General features: G+C 43.3%; 1 protein-coding gene across 1 annotated transcript in view; it reads left to right on the forward strand.

Moving 5' to 3' along the window:
* LOC137429479 (putative E3 ubiquitin-protein ligase HECTD4) overlaps positions 1-9,668 on the forward strand; it is a 224,760-nt gene extending 215,092 nt beyond the window's left edge. Inside the window, exons 25-27 of the mRNA XM_078781093.1 lie at positions 6,182-6,827; positions 9,392-9,535; positions 9,642-9,668. Of these exons, the coding sequence (XP_078637219.1) occupies positions 6,182-6,827; positions 9,392-9,535; positions 9,642-9,668 (817 nt within the window). The remainder of the gene's footprint in view (positions 1-6,181; positions 6,828-9,391; positions 9,536-9,641) is intronic.
* The last annotated feature ends 10,674 nt before the right edge of the window (positions 9,669-20,342 follow it).

The following is a 20,342-nucleotide window of genomic DNA, read 5'->3' on the forward strand; positions in this document are numbered from 1 at the left end:
CGGAGAAAGACCCCGGGTAGTGTAAAGTGTGTTAAAATCATTTAGAGGATAGTTAGGATGAAGGATCCCCTCGCACCATCTGCATCCACTCACCTGAGGTGACAGGTACTCCGCACCATGCCATGTTTTGATTATTTTTTATGATGCAAATGTTTGGATTGTGAGACGCATCATGACGTGGGTGTGACATTGTGCGTAATTCCATCTCTCCCTCCTTATGAGGATTGATGATGAATTGGTGATGGCAAATTTTGAAGTAGAGGGATTGTGGAGACGAATTTGGTATAGGGGAAATATGGGGAAGACGTGACAGTAGTGACGAATTTGTAAATGTGTAGATTTTTGTACATATGGGGTAAGGGCAAGGGTAGTGTAGGTGACAGGGGGGTGACGTACGGTACGGACGAGCTTTCTCACTTCGCCCTCCGTACGCATTTCGCCTTGCATTGCCTTATTGATGTGTACCCTTGTGACCTTACCCCTCGCTCAATTGTCTTTCCCCTTTTGTCTCCCACATGACCTGTGCGCCGTTGGGCGCCGAGGGGAGCGTGCGTGGGTCGGCCATTGTGCGCCCGAAATTCCCAGAACCAGCTGTCTGCATCGATGCACCACATTATGGACCACATGTCTGTGGCCGAGCACCACCTATGGACCCTATGGGTTGGGGCATGGCCCCTCTGCTGGAACCGGCCATGAGGGCCCGAAATCTTGCTGGCGGACCTTGGCCACAGGGCACCGATGCCCCACAGGTGAACCACACATAGTCGGCCCTGTGGGCCATAAATAAAGCAAATAATAAGGACACATTGGGCACACTTTATTGAAAATAGGCCGCCAGTAAGCAAAGCAAAAGAATGACAACATCTGGAAGAACAAATAATAATCACCAGCAGAGGGAGCCGAAGAGCAAGAGACACCTGCAGGGTTAGGGGTTGTTGAATTTATTTTATTGATGAACAGTGGTGACTGCACTGATTGGTGCTTGAGGGTGTGTTGGTGCGTTATAGGTGCTTTCATGGTGCATTGATGCAGAGCAGACTGTCTCCCCCCCAGAAAGAACAATTACAGGTCCTGGGTTAGTTTTGTAAATAAAAGTAGCGTCAATTGTAGATAATGCTCCCCACCGTCAGTGTATAGTTTGAAGACCATTCCGCAATTCGGTTAACTGTGGGCGTAAGTCTGTTAGGCAGGGTGCAATGGAGCAGCGGGACACATTTATTTATGTTTTAAAACTGTCGCACTCAGGGTCAGGTTAAAAGTAGAGGGAACTACACCTACGTGTCACACTAAATAAAAGTTGTAGGCCCGGGACGTGCCTAAGAGGAGGAGGGTGCAGTGTTGCGGATATGAGGACTGTATATTTTTTTTATTGTGTGCTTTATTATTGTGATTATTGTTTATTCTGTGCCTCCTGCCTCCGGAGCTGTGTAAAGACCAAAAGGGCGTCCCATAGTCCACAAGCATACACGTCAGCCAAGTAATAGAATATACCTGTTGATAGTTATCTCTTATTCTGTGTTTTAGGGTAAGGCTGTGTCTCCCATTAATTGAAGTACTCCATTACACCAGTGAAAGAGATAGATTCCCTGCCATTCCCATCAACAATTACCTCCGATCCAATTGCCGCCATTGGCCACGAGGCAGGGTTGGGGAAGAAAGGCGTGTCTCCACCTCGTCATAGAGGGGGAGGAGTGAACCAGCCCCGCTCGACCAACCATGAGCCAGGGGTTTGGCTACAGAGGGCGGAAGAAGAGCGGTCGGGGAGGTTCGCAAAGGTTGAGGGGCGGGGGCCTATATAACCCAAGGCAGGGGTGTGGCCAAAGGAGATGAGTTTTTACCGGCAGACACAAGGGAGCCCAAGCCGTGGAGAGGAGTCAGAGAGATTCGCTTTTACAAGAGACTGGAAGAGTTGAGCTTTTACCAGAGACAAGACGGTTGAGCTTTTACAGAGAAGAGAGAACCCGTCACACCAAGGCTCCACCAAGCTCCGTGTTGGCTCCACCAAGCTCCGTGTTGGCTCCACCAAGCTCCGTGTTGGCTCCACCAAGCTCCGTGTTGGCTCCACCAAGCTCCGTGTTGGCTCCACCAAGCTCCGTGTTGGCTCCACCAAGCGTTCACCTCCAGCCATCCACCTTCTGCCATTCCTGGCATTCCCCGCGTGAGTCAGTGTTCTGTTTGTTCTGTCCTGGGTTAATTAAGTCTGTAGGTAAGCTAATCATTTTCACTGTGTCACCTGCGTCTCATGTGCCTGTAAATAAACGTGACTGCTTTCTTTTTGCTTATGTGTGTAAATAGTAAATAAATTTAGTAGTATTTCCAACCTTTTTGTCTTCGTTTTCCTCTTTGCATTGCGTCGTTTTCGTCTTTTCCCTCATTGAGCAGCTGGGGTGCGATACGGCCAAAGTCTGGGTGAATCGGGTGAGTTTTGTTAGGTCGCGGTCTTACACCACCGCTCGGTCTATAACATCTAACCGCGACCTGTAACAATATATTTACATACACACATTAGCAACTAATTACATAAAGAACGAGTGATCATAATGAGCTCTGTATTCTAATGTCACTCTTTACAGGTACAGCAAGTTTTATCAATATTTGTTTGTGTGTTGTTTTGTATGTTGGGGATGAGTAAATGTGATTATCCATTCATGTGGAACTGTCTGATCAGCTCTGTTCAAGCTCAACGTTGAATGCATGTTGTGTGTGGCGTAACAAAACTAGAACGGCACTCAGTAAAGAGCATACCTCTGCCTGGTTGGCCATATCGCTCAATGGTGAAGAATCACTGAAAAAATTATGCTATCTGGATCCGGATCCGGATCTTCACCAAAATTGATTCGATTCTTCTTTGTCCCACACACAACCTGTCCAACAAGTTTCGTCCAAATCCGTCCATGTCTTTTTGAGATATCCTGTTATATGTTGGTTTTAACCCTATCACTCAATGGTGAAGAATCACTTTAAAAAAAATAAATTCTCATATCCGAATCCATATTCAGTTCAGGATCTTCACCAACAAACATCGAATCGATTATTCCTTGTCACACACACAACCTCTCCATAAAGTTTCATCCAAATCCGTCCACAACGTTCTGAGATATCTTGCTATGTATCGTTTTTGCCCTATCTCCCAATGGTGAAGAATCACTTAAAAAATTATTGTAGCCGGATCCTTATCTTCACCAATATCTAATCATTTCATCCTTATCACATACTCTACATCTCTGCCAAATTTCGTCCAAATCCATCCACAACTTTTTAGATATCGTGTTCACAAACAACCAAACGGACAGACAGGGGCGAAAACATAACCACCATCCACCTTTGGTGGCGGAGGTAACAAGTCTGAGGGCCATTAAGGGACAAACAATAACAAGGAGATATGATGATAAATTAAGCAGAATAGTGTTGTGTTTGTCTGGAGAGTGGAAAGGGAGAACATTTGGGATGGTTGGGGTGCACATGTATGCAATGATCAATTGAAAAGGGCACACAGACAGACCAAGTCTGCCATAGAGGATGATAAAAATAATAATGATATTTAAAAAAAGATATATGATGAAAGATAAAATAAAATAGATGATATACAGACTTGGCATATATGGAATATATTTTTTGTGGGGGTGAACTTACTTTTCAAGATGTCTTAGAACCAAAAGTTCATTGGAATTATGTTGAAATTATTCTAGATTTTGTTAATGTGACCTTTAAAAGAAACAAAAACCACATTTGACATTTCGAAACAAATAAATTGATCCTTGAAAGTGATGTAAACTGATATCGAACTCAATTCACGGACAGTACTGTGTTAAACTTCTGTACGTTTTCCAGAAGTATCTCTTTATTTTGCACATTAGCCAAAAATTTTTTTAACAAAAACAAAAGTTAAATTACGACTGGGATTACGGACAGTAAAATTACAGTTCAGTACTTCGTGTAACCCCCACGAGCATTCAGGAGAGCACGTACACGTTGAGGTATGCTGTTCACGAGATTTGCCAAGGTTTGGACAGGAATCGCTTGCCATGCAGTGACAATAGCCTGCTGCAATTCACGCACAGAGGTCGGCTGCTGGTCCAAGTGGTCGATTTGATGCGTTAATTCTGCCCACAAGTTCTCTATCGGATTCATATCCGGGGACATGGCAGGCCACTCCATATGCTCTACACCACGGTCAGCAAGAAAGTGTTGGATCATGCGAGCACGATGAGGCCGTGCATTGTCATCTTGGAAGACAAAGTTTCCTCGAAAGGCTGCACGAGCAAATGGAAGCAATGTTTCTTCCAGAATGGCCCTGTACTTGAACTGGTTCAGGTTTCCATTCAGAACAACCAGCTCAGTTTTGCCCCCTGCATGAAAAGCAGCCCAAACGGTCACCCCACCACCTCCAGCTTGGAATCTTGGCACTATACAATCTTTGTTGTAGGCTTCATGCACTTGTCTGCGCACTCGGACGCGGCCATCGTGACGATAGACCAGAAATCTAGACTCGTCACTGAAGATCACGTGATTCCAGTGTCCTGGCTGCCATTGACGGTGCTCTCTGGCCCACTGCAATCGGCGCTGGCTGTGTTGTCTGGTCAGGCGTGGCTTTCTGAGGGGACGCCTGGCACGATAGCCTGCTTGAACCAGTCGTTGATTGACTAGCCTTCTGGATACAGGCACATTTGTCAGTTGCTGCCACTCAGCCCGAAGCCGATTAGCTGACTTGGTACGGCCATTGCGGACTAACCGGTGCAGCTGGCGATCATCCCTCCTTGTGCTTCTGCGGGGACGTCCTGGCCTCGGTATTGGAGTAGGGACACCCCTCTGAGCATTTCGTGTTAGGATCTTTGACACCTGACCTTGAGTGATGCCATACTGCCGAGCAATAGCACGCTGTTTCATGCCGTAATTTCGTAAAGCCACCACTCCATGACAAACAGCATTGTCGAGTTGACGGACCATCTCCAGAGGAAGCGGCAATAACTTTTGGAGACGTGCAGCAGTTGTTTTCCACTAATACAGAACGCAACAACCCTTATATACCCGACTGTGAAGCCAATCATCAAATGCACCTGTCCGTACATTTTGCCACGCCATCTGTGATATAATCCTGTTGTTGACTTCTTGCTGCGACAGACAATCAGTGACATGGTTCTTTTAACAAATAAATCACCAAAGTGTAAAAGAAACTCACCAGATTGATATACTGAGTTAAGAAAGTAAACCCAAGTCAAGAAAAAAAAAATATTCCATATTAAATGCCAAGTCTGTAGATATTAAAAATAAAAAAATATATGGATAAAATTACCTTGAAGTGACAACAAGAGCACACATGAGATATTCACCCATCTGTGGTTACGTGGTCTCTGCAAACTGAGGTTGGCTCCTATTTTTGTTGCTTCATTGCAGCAATACATCTTTCTGCACTCAGTTGTTGTTTCGTATGCAGCCTGTGGTTGCTGGTTGCAGCATTTCTCTGGAAGCATGTTTGTGCCACTGCTGCAGTGCCCCAATTACCAGTGAGCTGGTACTCAATTTGCCGACCTCAGAAGGATGACAGGCTGAGCCAACCCCCCTGGCATTAATTCAACGATCGACCGGGATTCAAACTCAGGATCCTGGGATCCCAAGCCAGCACCCTGACCGTTAAGCCAACACCAGGCTTCTGCACTTAGTAACACCATGAAACAGAAGTCCAAAACTTTATATCACATCGTTTTTGTAACCCTCAGTACAACAATTGTTTGGGGTTGTGCTTGATCACCACAAAATGTGGAGTTAAATCTGGGCACATGACAGAGTAGTGTCAGTGTGATTTTAAAAATAAATCTCTAAAGAAAACATTTCATCATTAAGTAACATCACTTTTGTTTCCATCAGCTGGATATAAATCAAGTATAGAGAATGCAGGTCGATGAATACACAATACCTTTTTAACTTGGAGTAGGATTCTCCAAAATTCATGTAGTTATGCACTCTTAAATATAAATATGCTATTTTTCTGCATAACCCACAAGGCAAAATTATGTCGGTCTTTGGGTTCAAGGAATACGAATCGATGCGCAGAGGTTCAACTGCCACTTCTCTAGGACATGAACCTGACAAACCTTCTTGTGGACATGAAGCATTATTGATGTGGCAATATTGTATTAATTTGCATTTCTCTTTTTTTCTGTCCTCTCTACCGTTCTTACAGTGCTATTCTCCACCCAGATGTTCTCGAAGAGCTCATCATGTCCTGCATACTCAAGCATTTCCAACTCCATGGCACACTCTCGGCATTAATCAGTGGTCGACAGCATTCCGCGAATTTTCACCAAGACAAAGATGGGCAAAAACCTGAGCTAATGGAAGAGACGGAGGGAAAAGAAAACTGGTGCATAGGAGAAGAGGATGTTGATGAAATTGAGGCTACTGGAAAAAAGAATCAACAAAGAAAACAAGGAGAAAGAAAGGTTAAAAAACAACCAAGGTTGGCAATGAAAAAAGTTCAGCATAATGGAAGAAAAGACAAAAATGAAACACAGAAGATGGAGCAAGAGAAAAGAGGTAAAGATGAAGCTGAGGTTGTTAAAAAAGAAGAGGTGATTAGCATTGCAACAAAGCAAATTGGACTTCATGAAAGCAATTGTGGAAAGATTGAGAAAGATAATCAGAAGAGCGGAAGAAATGATGACCAAGAATCACAAGAGACTGATGAGGATAAGCAAGTCGATGTTGACAATTTGGAGCGAAGAAAAAGTGCGAGCGTAGAACAGGAAAGCGATGCTGAGGTGGACAGACTCAAACTGATTATAACAGAAACGTATACACGATTGGATGCGCTGCAAAGACAATTACAAGTGAGTGTAACACTGTAATCTTGAGTAACAAAAAAAACATTTTAAAGGAAAGGTCTGTATGTGTGTACGTGTGTGTTTCTGTACAGTGCCTTCAGAAAGTCATATTGGGTCCTTTTCTGAGTTATTATTATCATGTTATTATCATTATGGGTCTTTTTATCAGTTATTATTATCATGTTATTATCATTATGGGTTGCCTTCAGAAAGTCTTATTGGAATCATTATGGGTAAATGGTGATTTGATTCAATTAACCGGTTGATTAAATTAGGACACCCTTTTTTAAATGAAAGAACACATATTTTGTAAAATGTAATGTATTTTATGAATGTGTAAATGCTGTCCATCAACTTGAATATTGCTGTCCGCCAACGCTCCCTACACAACTTGACTGAGCTTGAACAGTCTTGTCCAGGCAAATGGGCAAATATTGGGCAAAATCAAGGTGTGCAAAGTTGGTAGAGACCTATCCCAACAGACTCACAGCTGTAATTGCTGTCAAAGGTGCTTCCACCAAGTATTAACTCAGAGAGATGGACACTAATCCAACCAAGATATTCTCGTTTTGTATTTAAAATTAATTTTCTGAAATTTGTAGAATTTGTTTTTCACTTGGAAGTTCTGGGTTACGACGTCTAAATAAACGTGGAAAAAGTCTAATTTAATGCAATTTCATTTCAGGCTATAATGTAACAAAAGGTGAAAGTTTTGAAGGTGGTGCAGACATTCATAAGCACTGTATATGCATATATATATATATATGTATATATGTATATGTGTGTGTATATATATATATATATATATATATATATATATATATATGCCAATGCATCCCACAGACAGTAGATAGGCCCCTCGTGCATGCACTAATTAAATTCCCCCCCCCCCCCCCCCCTACAATGACTGACCGGAAAAACCAACAGGCAGCGGCCGCACAGTACGCCACCGTGGCGACAAACATGCCAGGCAGGCTGGGAGCCATGCCCAGGAGAACGTGTGTATGTATGTAATATATATATATACATATATATATATATATACATATATATATATATATATATATATATATATATATATATATACATATCAAATGAATCCATTTTTAGTTCTCCAACCTTTAATGAGAAAACAAACAACTGCTCGACGTTTCGATCAGCAACACGGATAAACGTGCATCCACTGACCTTTCTCAAGAGTAAAGCGAAACAACTCTATACCCTCTCTTATATAAGGGAAAAAGGGGGTGGGGACAGTGAACCACCAATCAATGCCCTTCTGGAACAACTCGTGCCATTCAAATTTAAACCGTCCATCAAGACCGTTGCACCACTGAAACCACACCTTGGGATGTCGCATCAAAACAACCGTTAAATCACACGTTGAATCAAACAAAACGTAGCATAATTCAAAAAAATCGATGAAAAACAAACAACACGATTAGTAATAATTTATATGTTTGGTGACGCAGTTTCCCTGGTATGTTTCCGCATGAGAGGGCCAAAAGCTAGTGGTAAATCCAATACCACCTCTGTGAGCGACACCACAGACTGATGACACCACAGCCGTGAAGGTAAGTCTGCATAGTTCATCCCAGCTCGTGTATTGGTCTGCTATCAATTGGGATAAACGCCTCCAAGTAAGCTCGAGTCCATCCGCGATCCCCTGGTCTTAACCAAGGGGCAATCGCGTGACAATATATATATATATATATATGTATATAGATATATATATATATGTATATATATATATATATATATATATATATATATATAATTATATATATATATATATATATATATATATATATATATATATATATATATATATATATATATATATATATATATATAAATATATATAAAATATATATATTTATATATACATATATTTACCTGCACCTGCACCTGTTTCTAATTTTAGGTATTTGAAGTAGTGATAAATGTAGGGGTGTACTTACTTTTTCCACTTGCAAAATTTGCATTTATGTTTGTTTAAATTATACAATGGACTACAAAATGTAAATGTTTCATGGTATTTGTTATACTATATCACCTTTATCTATCAATATTGTTGAAATGAAGATCAAATAGCTGTATGTTGAAATATGTTGAAAAAGTCAAAACTTTACATGGGGTGTACTTACTTTTTCACATGACTGTACATACATACACACACACACACACACACACACACACACACACACACACACACACACACACACACACACACACACAGACACACACACACACACACACACACACACACACACAGACACACACACACACACACACACACACACAGACACACACACACACACACACACACATATGTGACATTCATTTGAAATATTGAATTCCTATAGAAGGACCAGTTGAACTAAGATTGGTCACGGTGTTTGTGTTTGGATACTATTTTGTTTAGAGAGTATTTTAATGGTTACCTCAATGTGAACACTCAATTATGGCATGTGCATGCAATATTTCAGAAATTCTCAATTTAACTCTGACGCAGAAACCAAAAGGTTTTTTTTCTTCTGCATTCAGATCTGAATGTCTGTGATTTGCAGAATGTGGCAGAGTTAGAACAGCGGTGGGAACAAGCTGTTCAAGATGAAGCCTGTGGCTCAACCACCATTCTCACCAGTTCCAGCACAAATCATGATTCCACCTTGAACTGCAGTTTCCCTTTCTTTGACTACCACCTGCACGAGGTTAAATTCTTTCATTATTGCATAAAGGTTCCTCTCCAAATTGCCCACCCTCCTTCTCATATATTAATAGTTATAATCCAAGCTTTGTTCAACATGTTGCTTAAAGGTATCATACATATTGTTGTGGATATGAGGATGGTATTTTTTTTATTGTGTGCTTTATTATTATTGTTGTCTATTCTGCGCCTCCTGCCTCCAGAGTTGTGTAAAGGCTAAAAAGGGCGTCTCGGTAGTTAATTTCATGAAACACCACATTGAAGGACCCGATAAAACCCTTGTTCAGTAGCTTATATCTTATTATGTGTTTTAGGGTAAGGCCTTGTCTTCCATTAAAATAATACTCCATTGCACCGAATCAATTAAGAATAGCTCCCCTTCAATACTTCCATTTCCCAGCCAAACTCTCCATCTGCAGGTAAAGCAGTTCACAAGCGTGGGGTGCACTCTTCTCATTTCGCTGCTATAGTGAATATGTGCTCCGTACTCTGTTTGAACAGGAAGGGCGGGGTCGCCCGGGAGAGGCAAGCCCAGGGCGCGCCACGGAGGGCGGGGCTGTTCAGCCCCATGCCCAAATAAGGAAACAAGCCCGTGGCTCGCTTTGCTTATGTGTGTGTAAATAATAATAAACCCCGTTACTCTTCTGTACGTCTTCTTCTTCTTCCTCTTTGCATTCGTCGTCTTAGTCTTTTCCCCATTGAATATCTGTGGCGCGATATGGCCAACGTTTGGGTGAATCGGGTTTAGTCGGGGAACAACTGTTCGGTCGCGGAGCCTCCGCTCGGCAAACATACCATCCTTAACCGCGTACCGTAACAATATTAATGCTGCAATAAAATGTCAGCTTTCTTAGAGGACAGAGGAAGGAAACGGCGAGGATGGAGACAAATTTAACTCTTTTGGGGATGCAATATTTTGTGTCCTGGGCGTCACACAGGATTTTCTATATTAAATGCCATATTTATGCAGTTATTAATGAATAAAGGGTTTTTGAAATTACACTGGGTAGTCGTTAGACTAAATTGCGTGAAAGTGCATGTAATTTCAGAATAACAGAGAAAATGAATATGAATGAATGATCGTTTTAAGGCCATTTTTCCCCGCTAGAGCGGGCCCCATGACAATCATGGTTCCTTGTTTGAGGCAATGTTTTTATGGCCGGATGCCCTTCCTGACGCCAGCCCTTGGTCACGCTCTTACGATGCGCAGGGATACGGTGTACCTATTCTAAATCGGGGTACACACCGTGGTCATTCATCCCAGCAAGCTGGTACTCAATTTGCCGACCTCGGAAGGATGACAGGCTGAGTCAACCTCCCTGGCGTTAATTCAGCGATCGACCGGGATTCGAACCCAGGATCCTAGGATCCCAAGCCGGTACCCTGACCGCTAAGCCAACGCCAGGCTACAGAGAGAATAACAGAGAATTCAGAATAACAGAGAGCAGAAACAAAACTGAATGCTATGCAATCAAAATAACGACAGAAATGAACATAAAACGGTGAAACTCCCAACACCCCGATCTTGCTTCTTTATCACCACTCCTAAATTTCACACTCACACTATGTCTCTCCGAAAATACTGTCTAGAAAACCTTCTCTAGAGTTCCTCAAGGCAGTGTTCTGGTCCCTGTGCTTTTTCTCGTCTTCATCAATGATCTCTCCGACTCTGGAAAATACTCTCTATCTTTTTGATGATGACTCTTCCCTCTGCTGCTCCACATCTCATCCCTCAGATCGGCAGACAGCAGCCTCTTCGATCTCTGCAGACCTGGATAAGATCACAAGCTGGTCAAACATGTGAAACATGACTTTCAATCCTGACAAATCTCACACTCTCACTATGTCTCTCCGAAAAGACCGTCTGGAAAACCCTCCCATCGACGTTCTCAACAATCCTCTCGTAGAAGTTCTGTCACTCAAGCTTTTATGTCTTACAATCTGCCATGATCTTTCCTGGGAAAGCCACATTTCCAAGCTGACCTCCAAAGCCAGTCGCTGACTGGGCATCCTCCTTCCTTGGCACGACTGAGCTACTCACCACTTACAAAGCTTTCATCAGCAGCTTGATTGAGTACTGCTCTCCATTCTAGGCTGGTGCTCCTGCCTCACACCTAGCTTGGCTTCATGCTGCAGAAACCAAAGCTTTTAGAATCATTGGAATCTCCCACAATGAAGCTGATTCTGAGGGCCTTTCACTCTCTCTCCACATGCAGGTTGGTGGTCTTTCTGTATTCTACTGACTCCTCTCCGGCCTTGCTGCCCCTGCTCTGTCCCCCAAATATTTCTGCAGGATGCTCAAGATCTGTCAGCAAGCCTCTTCTGGTGAAACTGCCAAAATCAATATTCTCTGCTCACCTTCACTCTTTAATTCCTCTTTTTTTTCCCCCCTCTGGAGCTAACTCCCACACTCTCTTCAATCCCACTTCTCCCTCCAGTTCTCCAAAACAGCTGTTCACCACAATCTCATATCTTCCTCCATCCAAAACCTTGATCTTTTCCACCCCCGTTAATCCAGTCCAAACCCACGTCCTTCAAATTCCCTGTTTTCTTTCCTGAAATCCCCCGTAGTTGTTTATACTGTTGTTTATACTGTGTATGTACTTTGCCCCAGCCCTCTCTCTTCCACAGATCTCCTGATGTTCCTGTTCCATACTGTTGTTGTGCTTCCCTCTCTCTCCCCTCTTGTCTCCCACTCCCTTTATTATATATTGTTAGTGTAAGCTCTTATACGATTCTCGACTAAGTATACAAAAAAAAGTGACATTGGTTCCGTGGATACCACACATCCTCCGGGCAGCGACCAGGCCAAACCCACATTGGGAGCATTCTGGCAGATCATGGATGGCTCCCCAAAGCACTTGCCTAACAAGGGACGCATGGTATACGCATGCAGGGCCAGAATTATACAGAGGAACATTTAATGTTTTGTTTCACATCAGGATATTATTATGAAAATCATTTTGGTGGACAAAATGGCAGCTTTGAAAGCAGGCCAGGCCATCCAAGATAAAATGGTGGCTGAACAGAATGAGATGATGGCCGATTAAGGCAAAATGGCATCTGATGCAGGTCAGCTTCACTGGGTATGTGGCCACACACGCATGGTGAGGAGTTTAGTCCACAAGTGGTCACAGATCATGAGTATTTTGCGTGACCAGAGAACAGAGGTCCAGAGAGCGTGACCAGAGACTCTCTGGTGTGAGTAGCCAGAGAGCATGAGTAGTTTGCACAGTGTTTACGACTGAATGGAAGGAAAGAGAAATGTCGCCAGCCAGATTAAGACCTGACAGTTTCAGTTGTAGACAGGGTAGGACTCGACAGAGATGTAGCGGCAGCACCCCAGGCTCGGGAGGAGCCAAGAAAGGAAGGAGGAGCCTGTGCAAGTTGCTGCTACGCGTGCACGAGCCCTGAAGGAAAGGCGGTTCTGGCGTGGGCAACTTCGTCTGCTTCGAGGAAAGGTGGGAGGCGCACTATAGGCAATAAATATTGGGTCGAAGGCCCACTCAGACGCTGGGAGCAGCAACAGTGTCATGCGAGCCAGCATGGCTCAGGGCAATGTGGACTTTGGTGGGAATAGTCATGGCTGTGACAGACTGACGGGTGTTGGTAGCAAAGGGTATGTAAGACCGACCAAATTTGGCATTTACATTGTGCTGTCTTTTTGGTGTTAAAGAGAAATCTTGGAAGATTTTAGAAAAATTTAGAAAACGTATATCGAATTTTAGAAAGGATGAGAGAGGCAATTTAATTTGTACATGGGATAAGTTGGATTCAATTTAATAACTTGTAGCAGTATAGTGCACCTTTCTGCACCCATTTCTTGCTGTGGTGGGATTTGGGAGGAGTGTACATTGAGTGGAAATGTGCTGATGTGGGGTGAACATGGAACCGGAGTGAGTGGCTAAATTTTTGTGTGCATGGTGTCGAAAAGTGGTATGAAGAGAAATACCCCCAACTGAAGGGAGCCTCCAGTTAGTGTAGGCCAGGTAGGGGGTTCGATTATTTGGAAAATGAAAGCTGCGAAGCTGCTTCTCATTGGGCATGGCAAATTGGTCATGGATTTATTAGTGGGTGTGCAAACGTGTCGTTTGCGGGCTGGAAGTGTGGCTTGAGTGTTATAAGGAGTGGTTATTTGTGAAGGTACCAAGCATTGAGGCCTCCTGATTGGCTGAGTACTGCTCAAGATGCCAGAAGGGCGGCTTCGGTAGGAATTCAGAGTTCGGTCCAGGCATCGGTAGAGAGGGCCCATGGCACGAGTGCTATTAAGAGGGCAAGGTAGTTGCCAGGAAGAGCCCAAGGTGGGATCCAGGAAGGTCTCTACATGAGGTAGACGCTCCAGGTTTGCCCCAAGGTCTCGAATGCCCATGTGAAATAGAGTCGGACATGGAGGCCTGAGTGGGGCCATACTGCCTAGCTAGCTGATTGTGCCAGAGCCCAAAGATAGTAAGAATTTTGGAGGGCCTTGTCCAAATTCATAAGATGTGCCAGCAAGCTGAGCAGTGGGAATTTTGTCATTAGGACCACCATAGTGGGTTTAAAAGTAGATTTGGAAGAAGTGTTTTGATTGTGGTGTCGGGTTTACTTTAAGTTCTCAACTCTGCACCGTTCATTGTGTGTCAACCGCTGATAAGTATAGAGTAGAGTAATTGTCATTGTGAGGACCCATTAAGTCCCAAATTGTTAGACAAGTGTCAGTGTCACAGTTGATCACCCTCTTTGCCAGAGAGGCAAGTGAGGCCCCGCCACATCAACCATTTACGTTTTTAAGTGCACCACAATTCCCCCCCCCCCCCCCCAACCCCAAGGATGGGGGTAGGGGAGGCGGAGGGGGTGAGAGTGGAGTGAATTGGTTTGAAGATGGCCATCCTCCCCCTTGCTGCCAATAACTCTGCTGTTATTGACAGCAACAGCCAGCGATCGCCAAGATCGCTGTTACCACCCACTGCAAAATAAGCCTGTTGCCATGATTAAACTATTTTACTGGTCTCTGACTTTATTGCGCTGCCATAGAAGGTGCTGCGTGCTTCATGAATGATTGCTGCCATGTCCCATTGCTTAATGCTGCTCCTCATAGATAAATGTGCCCTCCTCCTCATGAAATCTGAACTTGTTTTTATTTTATGCCCATTAACTGTGTCTGTTGTGTTGTTTAACAAGAATGACTGCACTGTGGTCACAACCTGCGACACAATCCTGTAACGGGCTAATTTGGAAATGCACATTTAAAGGGTTCTTAAAATATGAGCAACTTGATTGAGAAACGCATTCAATGCGTTATTAAAATATTAACTGGACACCTCTCATCCACGTCACATCCTCTCATCCTCTCATCCTCTCATCCACGTTGCTCTTTGTTGTTGAAGTGTGCGGCGTCACCATGCCTAGATCAAAAGAGCTCTCTGAGGCCTTCAGAAAGAAGGTTATAGATGCCTACGAGTCTGGGAAGGGATTTAAAAAGATCTCCAAACAATTTGAAAACCAAATTGAGTACCAGTTCACTGGTAATTCCCTGTTTGTCGTTAAAGGCGGCAAAAAGGGTTGGCGTCAGGAAGGGCATCCGGCCGTAAAACATTGCTTCAAATAGGGGACCGAAAAACAACAACAACCACGGTTCCCGAAAAAGGCCAACCCCCGCTTTGCGGGGAAAAATGGCCTCTAAAGGTGGTTTTTTTTTTTGTTTTTTTTTTTCTCATCCACGTCACCCTCCGTCATGGTTATATCAGAACGAGCCGATTCGTCTCATGGTCACGGAAGATTTAACCCTAATATGGGGCCATTCAAAAATTACGTAACGCGATTTCTTTCGGTAGGTGATTACCATGCTTGTACCAGGCTTCATGAAACCTTACTAATAATTTTTATTCAACATATGATTAGATTTTCCAGGGTCCCTCATCGTGAGTAACACTCGACCCAAACAAAGTCATTGGAAATCTGATGCAAATAACCCAAGGCAGCGTATAATCAGCAAAGGCCTGCAGGCCTGATGTCTTCGGCACACCAGAAAACCAAGATGGTGGTCGTATTATTTTGGCTGGGTGCCAGGGTAGGTGGAGTCGAGCAGAAATTGTGGGTGTGGTCCAGCAGCTGTCCGACCAATGGGTGTACATTTCAAAAATCGACCCACAACAAGAATAACACCAGAAACGCGGAGCTCTTGTAGACCTGCGACACGTCACAGGAAAAAAATGTTCACGCTCATCTTTAGTACTATCTATTTGTTCAGTGTACTTCAGTATTATTACCTTCGCCAGAGGAGAGGGTATTGCATTTGAGTCCGTTTGTATGTCCGTTTGTTTGTCCGCACAGAATAAATATGATTTTCTCTGCAACCGTTGGTCCGATTGACAGGAAATTTTCACCATAGGTGCAACTCCACCTGTATAATTTTTTAATGATAATTATGACATAGGTCACGTGGTTCGGCCGCCATCTTGGAAAAACCGAAAAACTTTGCACCTCTATGGTTCACCCTCAATAATCACCAATAAACTCCAATACATTCAGAACTCCGCTGCCCGTCTACTCACCCATTCCCGGACCCGTGACCACATCACCCCCGTCCTTTACAAGCTTCACTGGCTCCCCATCCCCCAGAGAATCCAGTACAAAATCCTCCTCTTGACCTACAAAGCCCTCCATAACCTGGCCCCATCCTACCTGACTGACCTCCTCTCCAGACACACTCCCGCCCGCAACCTCCGCTCTGCTGGTACCAACCTCCTGACCCCCCCCCGCCCCCCCCCCCCCCATCCGCGCCAAATTCAGATCCTGGGGGGACAGGGCCTTCTCCATCGCTGCTCCCACCCTCTGGAACTCACTACCTCACACCATCAGAGACTCCTCCTCACTCACCACATTCAAAACATCACTTAAGACCCACCTGTTCAACACTGCATTCAACATTTAACCCACAGCATTTAACCCCTGACTATCTCTTCTCCTGCTCCTTCCTTTTGCTTTGATTATTTACCTATTGATTTTTGTCTTTTTGCACTTGATTTTTGTACTCTGTCAAAGCGCCTTTGGGCTTCTTGAAAAGCGCTATATAAAATAAATGTATTATTATTATTATTATATCTCAGAAAGCGGTGAATAGAAAAAATTGAGACATGGCTCATTGTAAAGAATTCTCCATGGGGAATAAAATATGTTAATGATGATGTCATAGGTGCCTCCATTATGATGTCATAATTAGACAAGTACAAAACGTCATACGATCAAGATGGAATTTCTTGAGCGTCATGTCGGCATACATTGGTGGAGAAAAAAATAATAATGACGTTATCAGTCACGTGATTCGGTCGCCATATTTGTTTTAACAAAAAAGCCTTAAGAACCACTGAAAACACATCCTGGCAAGGGTCTGCAATCTCTGATTGCTCATTCTTGTTCATTTATATATTTACTATGTATTTGTTTTGTTTTGAAATTCTGGTTAGAACTGATAAGTATTGCACATAGTTGTTTACATACTTTACTTTGCTGCCATTGTGAGTCTGATCACAGCGCTTTAAGTTCCCCTCTGTATTGTTATTATATCCTTTGTGAATTTGTGCAATTTCTCAAAAAACAAAAATTTGTGCAATTTATTTTTGTTTATTACAACTTGTCTGTTGAGTGGAGGGATTGGGGGAGGGGGACAGTGATAGTATTTGTGGTTCATGGATGTGCTGTGCAGACTTCAGTGTATGACTGAAGGAAACATTTGTTTTTGTTCATGGTTATTTTTGTAACTTTGTAACTTCCCTTGAACTCTATCCCTCTTGTAACCTCAACTAATTTTTCAGCTGCCCTTTTGTCTCCCTACTGTTCTCTCTCAATATTATATTTCTTTGCTCTCTTCCTGACTGTGATTTCCTTCTCTGTCCCTGAAACTTTCTCAGAGTCGCATTAAGGAACTGAGATTGCTTTGCTTCCTTTTTGGAAAACAATTTGATGAAGATGATCTTGAGCAATCAACTCGTTCTCTCAGGTTTGCAAATCATACATTTTTTAATTGAAATATTTAAAATTCCCTTTTCATTGTATTTGATATACCACAGCCGACGAAGTCGCTGAAGGCATTATGTTTTCGGTTTGTCCGTCCATCCGTGCGTCCGTGATAGCTTTTCGTTACCACAATAACTTAAGAACAGCATTTCAGCGGCAGGGACTGGGAGACTTGTAAGGATAGAGGGAATGATGAATGGAGCCAAATACAAGCAAATCCTTGAGGAGAACCTGCTTCAGATTGCAAAAGACCTTAGACGGTGGCGAAGATATAGTTTCAACAGAACAATGACCCCAAGTATGCAGCTAAAGCAACGCATGGAATGGCTTCAGAACAAGAGCGTGAACGTCCTCGAGTGGCCCAGCCAAAGCCCAGACTTAAATCCCATTGAGAATCTGTGGAAAGACTTAAAGATTCCTGTTCACCGACGCTCCCCATCCAACTTGACAGAATTTAAGCAAATCTGCAATGGAGAATGGGAAAAAACTCCCCGAATCCAGATGTGCAAAGCTGATACTGACATATAATAGCCAAGAAGACTCAAAGCTGTAATCACTTCTACAAAGTGTTGACTTAGGGGGTTGAATATTTATGTACATTAGATATTTCTGGATATCAATTTTAATTATTTTGTTCAAATTTCTTTAAAAAGAATTCCCTTTGACATTATTATGTGTAGATCAGTGACAAAAAATTCAATTTATTCCATTTTTAATTCAGGCTGTAACACAACAAAATGTGAAAAATCAAGGGGTGTGAATACTTTCTGAAGGCACTGTATGCGAGATGGTGTAACAGAGCAGGTTATTGGCACAGAACACCCCACATTATAAACAGAATAAAATGGAAAATAAGAATTCTTCCATTTTCTTCTGTTATCGTGTAAAGTGGCAAAGAACAGTAGAACACCCTACACTACAACCGAAGAAATAGAAGAAAAATCATGCTCGACATACTGTATGCATCTGAATTATCTGCAAAATAATAATGTTAAATTCAGCAATGATGATGATGATGTAATGTTTTGGCAATCAATTTCTGACTTGTCCAAAACTGGCCGTGCTCGGGCAGTGATGTATCTTTCATCGTTGTGAAGTCCCACCATTAACACCTTACAAATCATGCAATTGTTTGATTTATTTAGAGAGGCTTTCACAGAGAACGTGATTGAGAATAAGAAGTCTGCAGCTCAAGAATGGCAAGCCTCACTGCCACGTACACGGCGCCTTGTTCGTGGAGTTATCAATCGTGCTCTGCTGTTGCTACAGGTCTCCATTTCACCCCAACCACCCAACTCCCCTGGTAATGTTCTCCGCCCCCCCCCCCCCCCCATCCCCCAATCCCTTAATATACTTATTTAATCTCCAACATCTTTATTGTCATTTTGGTAAAATTATCTCATTTTGAATCGCCTTCTCTTCCAAACATAACTATACTCTACACTCTTCCTCTACAATATATGAAAGATTGAAGGAAATATAAGATTAAATGAATGTTTTGCAAAATTTGCAAAATTGGTCATTTGTAATCCCGGTGTGTACCCCGGTTTAGAATAGGTACACCGTATCCCTGCGTGTGTCGTAAGAGGCGACTAAAAGGGTTGGCGTCAGTAAGGGCATCCTGCCGTAAAACATTGCTTCAAAAAGGGAACCATGACAATTACATATGAGCAGGGTGCAGACCGAAGTACCCCGTGGGGGACCTTACTCAATCGTCAAAAATCAAGGTGGGGAACCTGATCGAAGCAAGGGTGGAAATCACTCCATTTATGACGACGAAACGTCGATGCCCCACGTGGAGATCGGTTTCTGAGGTTTGGGACATGGAATGTAAGAACAATGACAGGGAGATCAGGAGAAGTGGTGGAAGTATTGGTCAGAAGAAGAGTGGACATATGTTGTGTGCAGGAGACGAGATGGAAGGGAAGTGGTGTGAGAATGGTGAAGGGTAGGCAGGGACAGAAATACAAGTTTGTGTGGCAAGGGTGCCCAGAAGGCGGTATGGTGTTGGTGTCCTGTTTTCTGAGGAGTTTGTAGACAGTGTGGTGAGTGTGACGAGAGCGAGTGAAAGGTTGATGATGGTGAAAATGATGATTGGAAAGCTCTTGGTGAACGTCATCTCGCGATATGCTCCACAGGTTGGTCGGAGCGATGAAGAGAAGGACAAGTTCTGGTGTGCGATAGAGAAGCTGATGGAAAACGTGAAAGATGAGGAAGTTGTTGTGGTAGGAGGAGACCTAAATGGACATGTGGGAAGGAGTATAGACGTTTTTGAGGGAGTTCATGGGGGTTGTGGATATGGTGTGAGGAATGGAGAAGGTGAAAGGATTTTGGAGTTTGCTGATGGAGCTGGTTTGTTTATTTGTAATACTCAGTTCCAGAAAGCGGATAATACGCTTGTTACATACACGTCAGGTGGGTCGACGACAACCGTTGACTACCTGATGGTGCGTAGGCGAGATAGGGGGCACCTCCGGGACACAAAGGTGATCCCGGGGGAGGAGGCTGTTTCACAGCACCACTTGGTTGTCTGCGACATAAGGGTGAAAGGTGCGAGGAGAGCTCGGAGGGTGAAGTACCAACCGAGAATGAAGGTGTAGAGGTTGAAAGAGGTGACAGTGAGGGAGGCATTAAAATAGAGGCTGAGTATGGTTGAAGATGATGTGGTTGAGCTTGAAAGTGGTTGGATATCAATGAAAGATAGTCTGTTGGGAGCAGTTGGTGAGGTATGTGGATGGACAAAAGGACCAATGAGGCACTAGGAAACATGGTGGTGGGATGATGAAGTTGGAAAGAGGATTGACGAGAAGAGGAAG

This window comes from Myxine glutinosa, chromosome 6 (assembly GCF_964187855.1).
Source record: "Myxine glutinosa chromosome 6, kmMyxGlut1.1, whole genome shotgun sequence".
NCBI classification, from domain to species: domain Eukaryota; kingdom Metazoa; phylum Chordata; class Myxini; order Myxiniformes; family Myxinidae; genus Myxine; species Myxine glutinosa.